The 16,143-nt window shown below is 40.4% G+C and overlaps 1 protein-coding gene across 1 annotated transcript in view; it reads right to left on the bottom strand.

The window, feature by feature from the left end:
* fndc3a (fibronectin type III domain containing 3A) overlaps positions 1-14,764 on the bottom strand; it is a 40,514-nt gene extending 25,750 nt beyond the window's left edge. Inside the window, exons 1-3 of the mRNA XM_041046021.1 lie at positions 14,347-14,764; positions 11,035-11,178; positions 925-1,000 (exon numbers count right to left, since the gene is read on the bottom strand). Of these exons, the coding sequence (XP_040901955.1) occupies positions 925-1,000; positions 11,035-11,145 (187 nt within the window). The 5' untranslated portion in view covers positions 11,146-11,178; positions 14,347-14,764. The remainder of the gene's footprint in view (positions 1-924; positions 1,001-11,034; positions 11,179-14,346) is intronic.
* Between the last annotated feature and the right edge of the window lie 1,379 nt (positions 14,765-16,143).

The following is a 16,143-nucleotide window of genomic DNA, read 5'->3' as shown; positions in this document are numbered from 1 at the left end:
CCCACAACTACTCCAGCTGTCTTCCATTCACAATGTCAGGGACGTGTTGGAGCCAGACTTCATTGTTGCTGTCACAAAGCCAACACAATCACTAACAACTGAGGAAAAGGAAATGACAGACATCAGGACAAATAAGAGTGTGTAACTCATCTTACTCCGACGCCACCGTTCTGCCCTAACTCCTCTACCAACACACAGTAATTGTGCCATATGTTTATTTTACATAATGATAGTCTATCGGTCCACAGTTCATTTTATCATCTGTCAAATTAAAGACAGACTAGCTGAGGGGAAAAATTACTGGTGTTTTTGAAAGTGTTGTAATAAAAAGCAATAAAAAAATAACATCACAGTTACCGTTTAAAAAAAAAAACCCTCAAGAATTAAGGTGATGGTATATTGTCTTGGGTTTAGCAGCATTTTATAGCTTTTTGCAGAAGCTCAATTTTGTTAAAATATACCAATCCACTTATATATAGTTACATAATCTCTCAAGCTGTACTTTTTTCCATATAGAGTCTGGCTCTCTCCAACCTTGCTTCGCTCATGTTCATCTGCCGCTCGACCACAAAGTCTTTGTGATTGGCTCCATCAGAAAGCGCTTTTCACTGTTCATTTGTTGTTGCATGCACTGTGACTCCTTCACTTGAAAAAACACAATTCAACATCGGAGGAAGCCAAGACGAGCAAGCTAGCATGAGAAAAGGGACGTACAGTTGTGCCCCCTGCTGGATCACAAGGCAAACTATTTCAAACAGTCCGCTGCATTTATATACTGCAAACTGTAAATTAGAACAGGTGATTACAGTTTGGATATTACGTTTTTCCATCACATTCTAATGAATGTCTAAATCGCCAAAAAAAGTGACAGCCCTATTAGAAAACGAACATTCAAATACAGAGTCAGACTGAAAGCCATCTTACCTGTGATACACTGAAACTGACCATCCTCTCGTCGAATAGTGAAGGCCTCACCTGGGTTTACCTGCACCAGGATTACCTGTAGAGAAACAAAGATACGTTTTATTTGACTATCTAAGTTGAGTTTTCAGCTTCGGACTGGTGGCACCAGCCGAGGCACCAAAAGCAGTCATTGTGGTCGTCACAGGTGACCAGAGGTGAGGTGCAGTTTGGGCAGGTTTAGGTCTTCAGCACTGACATCCAGTAACACCAGAGGGTGGCAGACTCTTCGTAGGAGAAATCCATCAGAGTAGCTGAGCGAAAAGGGGAAACAAGCAGTGTACGCGCTGGGATTAAAAGGGGACCACAGTGTGATGCCCTGATTGGCTGTTGAGTACAAATCTGTCTCACAGTGCCAAGAAGGAGCCTCAAAGGGGGTTAAACAGGTATCAGACCTCCAAAAAAGATTTTTCAAAAGATTATTTTTTTTCTCATATGGGAGACTAAACAACAACCACTGCCATACCTGTGTAACTGAATTCATGAATAGTATAGTACGTACGTGTGAGAGGGGGTGTCTGATGTAACATCTACATCAACTCTCACTGTCACAGAGGTTTAAATTAAATATCTATTATGAATTCATTTTGGTCGTACAAATCCTGTTACAGACTACACAGACAACTTAAATAAACCAGTAACTGCAGCAACATGGCAAACAGAAAAATATTAGCTTGGCATGCAACCCCTCCCTACAGCTAATCATGGTTAATGATTAAAAAAATAACCCCACAACACTATATTTAAACAGCTGCACCATTTTTTAATTAATTCGATGACACGGTAGAAATTTTAACTTGTGCTTAATAACTCTCAGAGTCTGTGTTGATGCAATGTAAGTTCACCTTTATCTTTCCCAATTCTGGGAATATATGCAAACTCAGTGTCACTAGACATAAAAACAAGAATAATCTGTATATTTCAGGAACATTGGACAGATGTTGCTTACAGATGAAACATGTAAAAAGCCAGACAGCAAATGATGTGATTGTTATTTCAACCCTCTTTTAACATATTAAAAACTAAAATAATCAGTAACAATTAGCCTCTATGTCTTGTATTGACTGTGGAGGAATCATGATTTGTAACTGAACTGTTTCTGCCCATACATGGTACTAATGTACAGAAAAAACTGTCCTACTTTTTAGTTATCAGGCTTTCGACGCATTTTTTGAAGCTGTAACCATTAACCTAACAATTTTGAACTATTTTTATCCCGCATCATTCACAGGGTTCATCATGACTGCTGGAAATATCAGGTACACACTGCTACCCTACACTGAGTCATGCTTCTTGTGTCATTACAACAGACTTGAGCGTCAGAATTGAACAAGAAGCCTCATGAAAAAGGTGCATCTTTGCAGGAGAAACCAACTTTTCAAACCGTTTCAACATCTCTGACAATGTTATTTACAAAAGGTAAATAACATTATTACCATTATTAACAGAAGACAAACACATTTTCTTCATTCACTTAATCAACAGGTCAGATTGCATTGATAAAATTAAGATAACCTGAAACTTTGCCCTTCAAATCATCTCCAAGCCATCACTGCCTTAACTTATCTCTATAAATGTCAAAAGAACACACATAACTAGGCTTTTGTTGTCCGGCACTGTGTGTGGGCGCTAGTTACCTCACTCTTGTGGAAGTCGCTGTCATAGAATCTACACTCCCCTGGCAAAGGGCTTTGGCTATGGTTCTCTTCAAGCACAGAAATCATCAGCACCTCCATCTCTGACACTGCTCCCATTCATGTGCTCAGCGGGGAGAGGAAAGAGCCCTTTGACTGCCACACACAGAAGCTCATATGTTCATACACACCCACACAAGCAGCGTCAGCAGCAAGTGTAGATGATGGTGGTGATGGTGGTGGTGGGGGGTGGGGGATCAAAGTCTAGGCATTTCACAATCGGGTGGATGTATATGTTTGTTGTCCAACCCTTTCTGTGTGAAGAAAACACCCCTCTTAGGATGATTTCTCTCTTTTCCAGTTGAATCTTTACATTGGAAGTTGTGTTTGAAATCTATATTGTGACATTCACTGAATGTTAATGAAATCAAAAGGAAGGAAATCATGCTTGCAAAAGATTTGACTGCTACTTACTGTTGCCCGCATTGCTTTTTCTCATTCAGGCGTTGCTATTCACGCAGTCACAGAGAAAGGAAAAGATGCTCCAGGGTCTACCAGACCCTCCACCACTTCACCCAGCCCTCATGAGAAATCACATGACCTGCGATGCTAACACATCTGGCTGAGCTGATCCTTTCCACTTTCCACTTCCATCAGCTCCTGCACAAAATCCAGGAAGAAGCTGACAAGAGGCGTGGAGCGCAGAAGGAGCTATTTAAGCAGATGGGGCTGAGTCTCTTGCACTGGATGCAGCCTTCACGAAAAGTGTGGCGTGAATCTCATGTTTGCTTCGTCTGATTCAGCCTCATCTGCTCCATAGCAGCACTCTGTGCTGCAGGCGGCTCGTTCACTCTATCCTCTGGCTCCAGTGCAGCCTCCCTACCGTCAGTATCCACAGCAACCCCTTCAACAAATAAGCCTCAGCGATGTCCGTGCCAAACCTTCAGAGGAGAGACTGAAACCTTATCAGCAGTCGCCACTCTCCAGAAAAGGAGGCGGATAAACCCAAGAAGACGGGACCAAAAATGAGAGGGACTTTGGATGATGCCTCAGTTTGCTATTCAGTTTCCTCCTTGCCCCCGTCACTGACAGTGTTGCCAGCTCAGTTAATGCTTGCTATGCTCCTTAATATGGTTAATTTCAATAGCATTCCATCAGGGTGTGATCATAGCACAGCTGAGCCGGCACAGGTATAAGGGTTCCTTAGCGTGGGGAGTCCTTTGTTCAGCCTTTTTTCACAACAACAACAATGGCGTGAGGGAGCTGAGCGACCCACGCAGCTTCTGAGGCTGACATACACGACTACGCTACAGTCCCTCACCCTCCCTCCCTTCTCTCCCTCCCCCTCATAGTCTCTACTGGCTCTCTCTCCCATTCACAGAGCGACATGCCATACACCGTCTCTTAATACTCCGATCGATGTGAGAGGAGATGAGGTTGTGGGAGTTCAATTGCAGAGCTCCACTGCTGGCAACAATTGCAGCCTCGAGTTCTCTACTGTCTTCAAAGATCACAAAGCATCCCACTGACAGTCAAAACAGAGGCACTATTTGTACAGCGACACAATAAACAGGGCTTGCAAGTATTCGCTGCTTCTGTAACATCTGTCCTCATTCATTCTAAACGGATCATTCCTTAAAGCGACAGTGTTGATCACTTCATCAGCATGTGCCAAGTTAACAGATACTCCGCGTCACTAATACTGCTGTGCAAATGGAACATCAAAATCCTCCACAAAATGAAAACCTCCGCTTCATTTTACTCTGTAAAACGAAAAAGGTTTTATTTAAGGAATTAGATAAATGTTGCTACAAGGAGAAATGGTCAGGGCAACAAGTACAACAGGCTTATGAAGTGAGATGACTTAAGAGAAATACGAAGTAAAATTAATTTTAGAAGAATGTTAAGAAAAGAATCACACTTTGCACAGCGCACAGTCGTAAGTACTGATTTGATCAAATCAACAATCTGTTGATCTGGATTTTTTTTTTCCCCCACTACAGTGAGGCAAAGTGAAATCTGGATAGTGCCCCCTTCAGGCTGATTTGAGGTTTTTGTTTTTTTTCCAAACATCTAAAATACATTTTGCAATCAAATGTGAAATTTTAAGATGTTATTTTGGCAGAGCAAAACTTCAGTCTGTCCACAAAATATTTATGGAGAATTGCTCTCTAATTTGATAGTGACTGAAAACCACAGCAAAGCACTGGCACATTAGATATTCAATTCATTGAACTGTAGACAGTTGAAATAGCGTTCAACAGCCTCAACAAATAAATGAACTAAATAAAATAAAAATGATACCTTTGACTTCTCTCGACCAAAACAACAAACCCAAAACAGTGCTTCTGAATGAGCATGCACCCTTTTTTAATTACTTGCTGTCATTCCCCACATGTTTACTGCACCAATGGAGGCTAGGACAATTTGCATAAACGACCTGGAATTGAAATCAGGTCTTGGCCAAAATGTTTGGATTTTTTTCCTTTCAAAGTTACAACAGCATAATAATGTGTCGTATTGTGATGTGATAAGTGTTTTAGGTTTAGAATATGGACAGATTACTACTGTTAGGCATTTTCATTCATTTATGCTGGTAATATTCTCTTCACTATTTAGGTTTGTAGTTCAACATCTTTCTTCATAATGTTACGTCAATGTCAGACATTCAGCAGAGGTATAACCTGTAGTTTCCCCAGGTTTTAAGAAACATTGTCTACAACATATCTAGTACAAAAACTGAGAAAAAAAAACATTTTTACAATTGCTGGGAAAAAAAATGACAGTAAAATATTAACAATTTTTTTTAGATTAGTCAGGTTCCTCTTCAGAGAACTCTACTTGCCTGAGGCAACTGTCAGTCACATTTACCCTTAGGCTGCAATCAGACAGACATTTACCCTGCATTAAAACAACGCAAGGGCCTGTGTTGGTGGAGGTGTGTCATTTCATGTAGTGGCGAGATACAATCTGTTAAGTCCACTTGAATATACTGTATGTGACTGGCCAACGCTGCGCCTTTCTGGATGACATCAAACTGCGTTGTAGCAAACGCTGAACCGGGTTCAACTTTTTTGAAGCACGACATAGCATGATTTTAGAAGAACCTCCCCCACACTCACACAGACCAACTGTATGATGACTTCATTTGGAAGTGGATAGACTCTGAAACAGTGCTAGGATACTGCAAAGGTTACTTTTCACACAGATGACTAAGCACTGCAATGTGCGATGGTTTCCTGGTCACATTCACATTCAACACGGATGATCTTTTTTTAAACTAAACTAAACTAAACTAAATGGAAGAAAACATACACTAAGTGAACAAGAACTGTACACTGCCAGAGATTTACACAGCAGTATGTTTCGAAAGTTAAACAATATATCTTGTTCCCACCACTGTAAAGATTTACGTCCATGTAGGAGCCCTATGCAAAGATAGTGTGGATCAATTTGCACACACTGTCACACAGGTGGCCACTGCTGTGTTTTATTACCCAGGAGAATGGGCCTGCTCTGTGCGTTCATGGCTGTTAGCTCTGACGTTTCTCAGCCGTTGGTGACTCAGAGACCAGGTTTCTCACTATTTGTTCCTCTTAATTGTTTACTGTGCGTTGATGTGACATAGCAGCTGAGTGGACAGGAAACAGGAGCCAAATGACACAGGGAAAATTCTGCCAGTGTCGGAACTAGCCAGGCACTAACACACTGTCCCTGCAGCTGATGGCATACGCTTACGTGTGCAATGGTAATTCAAGGCAATTTGATGATCCTCCACCCTCCAGATTCCCTGGGTAACGTTGCATGATGGGCTAGTCAGATAGAAACAGGCAAGAAAAAAAATCTTTCCAAGAGATGTTCATGCTGTAGCACATCCTTGTAAATATTCATTGTCCTCTTAGCAATATTTACTCACAGAGGATTTGATCTGTTATATGTATTTATCAGAGCAACCACAAAATGTTATTTAAGCTCGTACAGTCTGGGTGCATGGTTAGGATTATTGTCCTGCTAAATGTCAAATCAGCACCCATGTAAATAAGAGAGGATATTACCCAAGACGATATTTGGCTCCGGTCTTTGCTCTCTTTAACATCTCTAAAAAAAAAAAATAAAAAAATATCAAACAGTACCCTACAGTCTGACACTGCCATTGTCACAATTCACAGTGGAGCTGGTGTCAGATGATAGATAGGATGTGGTCGTCCTGTTACAGAGATCTCCACTACAGTTGAACTATTCATTTTTGTTAAATCAGACCACATTATCTTTTGGCTCGTGCCCTCTGAAAATTTCACATGAATTTCTGCAAAATCCAGGCATGCTGTCATGTGCTTTTTTTTTTCTCTTCAGGAGTGCTTTCCATCTGGCTCCTCTACCACATAGGCCAGACTTGTGAAGTGCTGCACTGAGTGTAGCCCTTCCAGAGCAATTTCTCATCACAGTGAAGGCACTTTGTACTTCTGTCAGAGTTGTCCTTGGGTTCCATTTGGCCATTTTTAATGAACTCTTATGTGCTCCTTCTGGACTCCCAACACATTAAAATTTAGGTTTTACTCTTGTCCATAGACTTTTGACCCTTCACCCAGCCAAACAGAGTCAGCAGGAAAATGCTGATGAGGAAATTATGATTTCAGATTTTATATATGAAATGAAGAATACAACTGTCATTTGTTTAGTGGAAGAAAGTAATTAAGTGATTGTGCTATAAAAATGATTTTATAATTATTTTTTGTTAAGATTTACAATAAAAAAATCACTTTACAATTATATTAAATGAAAAAAAGAAAAAGAAACAGAACATTCTGTTAATTTTCTCCTTACACAGACACACACACATATATGGTTTGTCACCCTTGCACAGAAGAAAGTATTCTAAACACTGCTGAGTCACACACTGTCCACCTCCTCACAATAGCTGACAAATAGTGGGCTCACCCCCATCTTCTCAGATGATTCAGTGGCTGACCAGGAGACAAGCAGAGTGGGTTGCATTTTTGTCACAACATCTCAGGCCCTCTGGCACATGTCCAGGGCCCTGTCTCCTGTGTCTGGCTATAGCATACAGGGCCAGCACTAAAGACGGCTGAGTCTGGAGTGAGGTCTCACTATCCCACAGTAACATTAGCCCACGCATGGCTCGTAGCCACAAGCAGACCACACACTCATGGCTGTGTGCTCCCTGTTCAATTTGTGTTGTTACTATTTAATGCTGAGTGTTCTCACACACGACCAGATTAAACATTAGGTTTCTCTTTCTTTAAATCTCAGCTCACGTCATAAAATACTTTAAACCAATATGATTATGTTCATATAAGAACATCAGAATAGAAAACGTCCTAACAGAAAAACCTCACAGCAAGAAGTCTGTACGAAGGAGTGATAATCTGAAAAATAACTGCCTATGGACCATTTCTACTAACAGCTCTTCGATTCTTTCTCAAAAGTGTTTTTATCACTTACAGTCTGTCAGGTTACAAACACAGACCTAAACACCATCAAAGACAAGGAACATAAAAACACAAGCACAAAGAGCATGAAAACATTAAATGGCAGGTCTAATGAAAAACAGTAATGAACAAAATGGAAGAAAATATACATAACCATCAGCACAGACAACAGCTAAGTACATAAGCCATTAGCTAGGCTTAAACATTGACAGAAACCGACTGATTCATCTGTTACCAATTTAGCTACAAACCAAATGACAAGAGCAGGAAAAACTTAAGGGGGGGCTTAAATGGATGGAAGCAGTGAATCATACTGTACCCAAAGTCATCTCTAAAACGGAATCATCCCAGGTAATGACCCAAGACAACAGCTTCCTCTCTGACTCAGAATAATTGGTCAAACAGAGCGTTAATACCAAGCCGAGACTGGGATAAAGAAACCAAGAACAAAGAATGAGGTGTCCTTGCAGCTTCTCGAACTAAAGGTCAGAAACAGGGGGGTCAGCCATCGCTGTGAATCCTCTTCACTGTCACCACAGTCCTGCCTCACTCTGTCAGGGCCCAGGCCCCTCCAGTGGTTCCTGCTCCTCACTCTGCAGCTGTCATGATATTTACACACCTCCTCAGACACACAACACACATAAGCTACATCTTAGTCACAGCAACGCGCAAACAACAATCCTTGAAAAGATCTACACTGAATGATGCAAAATGGGAGTTTTTTCTTTCTTTTTTTTTTTGCATCACACGTGATCAGGAGTCAGACACTGACACCAGTAAATCAGTCAACCTAAATTCCCTGTCCTAAATACAAGGTACTATAAACTTCCTTAATAACAGAAAGCACTGTATGTAGAGCCAGGACCCACCACTCTTCTTATTAAAAAAAAAAAATCCCAAACAGGAGAGGTCAGTCTGAGGCAAGTTAACGATGCTAGAATTAGCAACTCCACACAGACCGTCAACTCCTCAACATGGCCAAAGGTAATAACAGAAGTAATAAACTATGTTTTCTTGCCAGGACATCCGCCCATACAGCGCTGTTGAAAATGATTGTTACAGATGGACGATAATGACCCTGAAACTGCACTGCATAACATCCAGTTGTGGCAGCAGTTCAGTGAAAAAAACAGCATGGACACTACCCAAAAGGTTGTCCTGTGTATCACTGGCTATTGTTCACTGTTGGCGTGGCAACCGCCATCCTTTCTTTTGGATATTGATCCTTATTACTCAAAAGAAAATATACAAAAGAAAATGCTGTTTTGCCATTGATATTATTGGTTTGTAGCTGCTGCCATTCAAACTTCACACGTCCTATTTAATGTAATATTAAAAAGATCTTTCCTCTCTTTGCTGTTTGTTTTTGTAACTAATTGTGGATTATGTACGTGGGTGTTGATGTGTTTGGGAGGGATACACAAACACCCCGATACTTGATACTTGTTATTCTTCCTCACAGGGACACATTTCAGTACATTTCAGTGATCATGAACATGCAATGTCTCAAATTGGTCTGAACAGCAGGGTGGTAATGTTGTAATCCAGGAAGGAGCAGCCACCTTTTATTCCTCTAGCTCTTATAAAACACTGTAAACACTGACATGGGACATGTTCAGATAATCAGGTAACCTTTGTGGGAGGTGGTAAGGTAACTGAATTCCATGAGAACAACGCCCTCACAGTCCAACACAACCAGCAAAATTTGATCTCTATGTGAACAAAGCCTGATTCAGGTGTGGGATTTTCCACTGTGGAAAATGACAAGATGGATGGAAAGGCAAGTTATAGGGCAGTGCTAATATGAGCAAGTCTTATCTGGATAGAGTGCACAAGATTAGGAAATGGCAGAAAAGATATCACAGTGGGTTCCATGCAATCCCCCAGGAAGCTCACGGAAACTTAAGCAAATCGAACTGATGACCATCAAAATGACAGGGAAATCACCCAGGCTCGTCAGGGCCACTCAGTCTCACTCTGATACTGACAAGAGACGAAGGGGGATATCATCCTATATCCTGTACCCATTCAGCAAAGGTTGCTATCAAAACTGAGAGATATATAGTTCATAACTAACAAGCACCTGTTGCCTATGAAATATGCTCCGTGAGCAACTGAAACAAGCCACCGAACACTTTGGGTTTCAGGAGTGGTAGAAACTGTATGCTGCTGTCAATGTAAATGTATCAGAAAACCGTTCTGCAGTTATGACACTAAATCAGATTGAGTTAATAGCAACACAACAGAGTGAAAGGAATTTTCTTGAAAATACAGCTGGGTTTGAGATATTGTAATCTTGACTCTTCCACTACTGTAGTAAGGCAAAACGTAAATATAAAATAAATTAAATATTACAAAATTAAAGAAGAAAAAGAAAACTTTAGTTCACAAAGTAAGGTCCCATTTTTCTGTAGTCGTCATATCACACCACTCTGCATGCAGTGATCTGCACCTTTTGCATTTATTATTGCCTACACATAACCCTGACCCCAGCCTCTGCTGGACTGCATATCAGGCTGAATATCAAAATTAGTGTTTCCCTGCTGGTTCTGGTCAAACCACATGCTTTGTCAGAGCCTCTGGTGTTACTGTTACTTGTAAAGTACGTGCTCAAGTGCTTTAAGTGACGCCCCTAAAATTTCTCAATTTGACTGATTACGTCCACGAATGGAGTAGGATTCTCAGGCATCAATATTCCTGGCTTTGCAAAGTGGTCAAGTGTTATGCACACAACTGCACAAATACTTCTGATATCTGACTGTTATGCCTTATAATAGGCTTAGGTACATGGAGTCGATCACACAACGGTTAAACTACTGCACACTGAAGGTCAACAACAGACTAAATAAGCCAGAGGTGCCACTTAGAACAAACCCCCTCAACTGTAATTATGAGGCAGATTGCTAAAAGTCCATTTGAGCACAACATACTTGATGCAGCAAGTGTGACTTATAGCAGAGATACATGAGGGCAGAGAGGTCTGACTGTACCTGCTGGGGGCCATCCCCGTTGACCATGGCTGGGGGAGGTGGTGAAGCCAGGATTGGGAGTTCAGGGCTGAGAAGCTGGCCGGACTCCAGAGGTGGGGTGTGGTCTGCCATGTCTCCCTCATTCACACCACTGAAGAGGTACTCCTGCAACAAAGACACAGCAATCAGTGGAAATGCACAAAGTACACCACAAAGGTTTGCAGTCTTGTCTTCTCTTGTCATTAAACCTGTGCTGAGAACTACATTTACCCTACAGCATTACATTTACTAGCATTACTCTCCTAGCGTACATTATGACTATATGACCAACTATATTTGTTTAATATTTACATTAACTAGACAAAAAAATGTGTGCTGCTGCATGTTTGTTAAAATTACGATTATGTTTACTGTGAATACCATGAAAGAGTTTTTTTTTTTTTATCTTTTTCTGCATATATTTTGTTTAATATAGGTAAAAATTCAAAAGTTCTGTGGATTCTTATTCTTTCTGGGTATGAGATTTAGCCAAGTATGTAGCCAGGATGTTTGAAAAAAATGGTTAGATGAAGGATGGATGGATGTGGGTATTTGTACAAATTACGATCAACGACTATCATACATCTTAATCATTTTCTAAATATGCTGCATGCATTTTTGAATTGAATGAAAAAACAAAGATTTTTAGGAAATGGGGACACACATAGCGCACACACATCTGCTATCCCTATGGATTTTTTTTCATTTTATGGTATTGGTCTATATTTAGTGATTTAAAATGATGACTCCTCTAGTATACAAGACATCAGCCATGAAGCAAATAAACTCTAAATGCACATTTGTTTCCAGTGAGGACACAGTGACAAGCTGAATCGAACTGGGTGAGAATTTGACGCACATCCTAATTAATTTCCAAACAGATCCATTGTTTTCCACTGCTAGTCATGCACTGGCAGCATATTCTGGCACAGCTGCCCACTAGCTTACTCTGAAACATATTTTCTGCTGGCATCAGAGAACAGCCAGGTTAGACCTGCTGTTACAGTCCTGATCAAAGATCAGAGAGAGAGAGTTCATCTATTTTCTTTTATAGGATATAAACATGCCATGCAGATAAAAGTCATTGGAAACTCCCATTTGTGCTGTCGTGGGAATCTATGCTGTCAGTTACTCCTGTTTGATATTTGTCTACTCTACAAGCTATGAACCAAGATATACTGAAAAAGAAGCTTGTGTGTAACAGTCCACTACAGAGGAAGAGTCTATCAGTAAACATCAGGAAATGTGTCCTCTCAGAGGTAATACACACGAAGTTAGTGTGTTAACAACAATAAATCAAAGTGTTATTCTTGCTAGCGTTTTCACATCCTTCACATAACACAAATGTCCAAAAGCTAGCCATGACGGTTGATTATGTCTACTAAATTCAAGCAATCAACAAATGCAGCTCAACCAAGAGGGATTACACATAAGCTCAAACCCTATGAGGGTATCCAGAGACGATGCAGCTCCTTTCAAGACATTGCAATGAAATAAGACTTAAAAGGTAAAGAGCCACACTGAAGCCCTACCACTTGTGAAAAAATATTGTAAAAGGATCACGTTTCACAAATATTCAGTCAAATGTAACACAACACTATGAGAGAATTGTAACATGCGTCCTTGAACCTAATTACAATCTAGCGCATGCGCCCCTATACCTGACAGTGATCTGGCTTATCTGTTAGCTTTAGCCCCTCCCCTCCTTAAGCTTAAACAACAAAGTCAGTTTACAGCGTGATGGTCAATGAACTGGATTTGAGGGAACTATTGCTGCAGCAGAGGACTGGCATGAGATTAGCCTAGTATTACTAGCAAGCTTTGGATGATGGCAGGCTCTGTCTGTGGTTATTAGGCCTCCAGGTCAATCACTGCAATCACTTGGTATTTTACCCTAAGCCAATTTCAAGTAGATCCATGTATACTGTCAAAATTGTTTACTAAGAACACTCATCCAACATCCAACAACATCCACCTAGGGGTCAGTGAAAGGAGAACTAACAAAGGGGGATCCCTGATCACAGGCACATCTTTCCATTTTCCCCTGACCATCCACCTTTCACACACTTGGTAAAGCCCAAAGTGGAACTCTATTCTCACATTGGAAATACAGATTTTAGAGTTCATCATCCAAATATGATGTCATTTTATGAGGGTGAATGGGTGATTTAAAAGTGTTTTGTACACCGCAGTTATTAAATACGTGGAGTGACCTGTGGATGCTGCATGAGTGCCATGATACCTGCGATGAAATTTGAGAACGCCACATTGGTACTTTCAATTCTTTACTCCTATGCCACCTCTAGAGAACTATGTGGCTATGAAAGCTATTGATAAATAACCATAAATCACCACAGCTTCCTATTAAAAACCACTGAAAAACACCAGCTGACTCTGGTATTAAACTCCCTTTGCAGTTGCATTACACTAAAGCATGTGCACAGCCTCTCCCGTTACAGCGCAATAAACATTACTTCTAGATCGAAATTGCTGCAACATCTGTTACTGATGTCTGTTACCCTGATTTTACATAATTTGACTGTGGCTAAGAGAGCAGTCGATAAGGACACAACAGCTGTTTCTCGGTTACAGTTTTGGTGAAACGGAAAACACCCTGAATGGTTAGAATAATAGTCTACTCAGTCCGGTCAACACTTCTGCTTATTTCTCATTGTTAAGAACTAGACAAAAGCATACACATAATCATGAGCGTGGTGAGGAAAAATAAGGGCTCAAGTGTAGAATGAGTTGGAACATTTAGCCATCAGTTTGTTTGTTTGTTTGATTGTAAATAAATAAATGAATGAATGTATCCAACACTTAAATGCGAGGTTTCAGCTGGAACACCTGGAGAAAAGTTTTCCTGTGCCAGTCAGCTTCACACAATGTAACAGCTGGCTATCCATTTAGTGCATGTATCTGACTCAGCCTTATCGTTGCCCACTTAGCTAACCCTGTTACTTAACATCATTGCCGTCAAGTCTGTCAATAAGATACCACGCCATTAATAATAAAGTCAATGTTCGGTAATGTCCCTTACATACCATGGCTAAGTTAACTAGGTTAGCTACCTTGCAGCCAAGACAATTGTTTACTCTAGCTACAGGTGTGTGTGCTTAGCGTTATGTCATGGCTGTGCCTTATCTAACTGCAGTATTACACTGCAGACAGGCTCATTAACAAACGATAACCTTAACATTTATTTCGAGTCCCCTTAAGAGACACAATTTATACACAGCAGACTATCAGCAACACAAGTGAGTTATTATCAATAGCGTAGCTAACGTTACTCACTCAGTCAGTCGGCACAGCAGCAGCAGTCTTGACTGACACGCCGATGCACAGTGATGATTCCTCTGCAGCTCTTCCCCAAATGTTTAACGTCAGCGAGCTCCGACGACCTGCTACTTTCTGCAACACCTGAGACGGACAACTAGCTAGCTACCTAGATAAACACAGGGCAAGGCAAAATGTGACATGCTAGCGTTAGCTACCTAATGCTACGCAGCTAGTGGTTAGCGAGATGAAGGTGTGCTTTTCTCGTAATATGGACGACGATCGCTTGTTTTAACTGCACCTAAAACAAATAGAAGTAGCTAGCGAGCGACAGCGACGATGCTAAGTGTCGATAATGTTAGCCTAATTGCCAATTTTATCGAGATAACTTTCCATCAAACCCTGCTCCTCGCATGAAAGGCAGGAATTTCGCCATCGCTTACTGGGCTCTGTGCGCATGCGTATTACAGCAAATCATGACGAATCCCAAATTCCAAGATAGCGAAGATAAATATTTCTAATATTGTAACATTAGTTTAATTTGGTTTGTATCGCGGACGCCGTCGATTTATGCTACAGCTGTAATGAGCTTAATGTCTTCCCACATTTTCATGACTGTAAGGATAACCTTAAGGTTGACGTGTCTGTGATCGGTTCGCCCATCAAGTCAGTCACAGAGAAATGTGTGTACTACGTGGTGATGCGAGAAAACCGCTATGATTCACTGAAGTCCAAACTTAGTCTTCCTCTGCCGAGCGATAAATGCACCGACATACTGCTGAAGCGTAGCCAGCTTCTAAATGGCAATTTTCGGTCCACCTTAACAGCCTCAAAAGTAGTATTGGTGCTGTTCATTCATATTTACGGTGTGCCCTGTAGGGAAATAGAATTGCATTAAGTACCAATAAGTAAACTGTCAATGTCCTTTACATTGCATTTTAAATTAAATAAAATATTCCCATCAAATTCTCAAAGTCTCAAGAATCTTTTTGCACTTTGGTAATGTGTCTGTCACTGTCACAATTGTGAGTGTATTAGTAAGCGAGTATAAGTATAGATATTTTCTATGTACAGTTAAGACATGTTTCATGTCTAAGGATACTAAGTTTTGACAGGTAACATCACAAGTGATGCATAAATCATAATCCAGTACCACAGTACTTAATTTTAAGCAAATCCGGTACAGCATTTCTTTGTTGTGTGAAGCTCCTCAGCATTACATCCTTTAGTTAAAAATAATTCATACATGCACAATTATGTGGACAGGAAACAGGAAACAAACATGAGTACACACGCACGCACGCACACACACACACACACACACACACTTCTAATAGTTCTGCCTGCAATATATTGAACCCTTATGTATCCATCAAAAGGGGCACATGAAATTGAAATGTATTTGAAATCTTTACTCACAATTTTTCATAATTTTTCAAAGGCATAAATGATACTTATCGATATATATTATTTTCTTTTCAAATACAATGTGAGCATGTGAAATAAGCGTCTGTCAAACATGCTCATGTGTAACGCATCGACGTTACTAGGCTAAGACTAGGTTCTCCACTGCTCCACCTGCTGGACTTTATGAAGTACCATATTGCTTCAACCACAACAGTCAGTGAGATTCAACGTGAAAAGAAGTCCCCATCCACAAAACATAAAAGATAAAAACACAAAAGATAAAAAAAAAAAAGTAAAATAAAATAAAATAAAATATAATAAAATAAATAAAAATCCTTTAAGACAGACTGATAAAAGCTGCTTTCTGCATGTGTCTTATTTCTCCCGCTTAACATTTGCTTTTGTTGT

The sequence above is a fragment of the Toxotes jaculatrix genome, chromosome 9 (genome assembly GCF_017976425.1).
Source record: "Toxotes jaculatrix isolate fToxJac2 chromosome 9, fToxJac2.pri, whole genome shotgun sequence".
NCBI lineage: Eukaryota > Metazoa > Chordata > Actinopteri > Toxotidae > Toxotes > Toxotes jaculatrix.
Note: the sequence above shows the minus strand (reverse complement) of the source record. Positions and strands in the feature narration are given on the sequence as shown.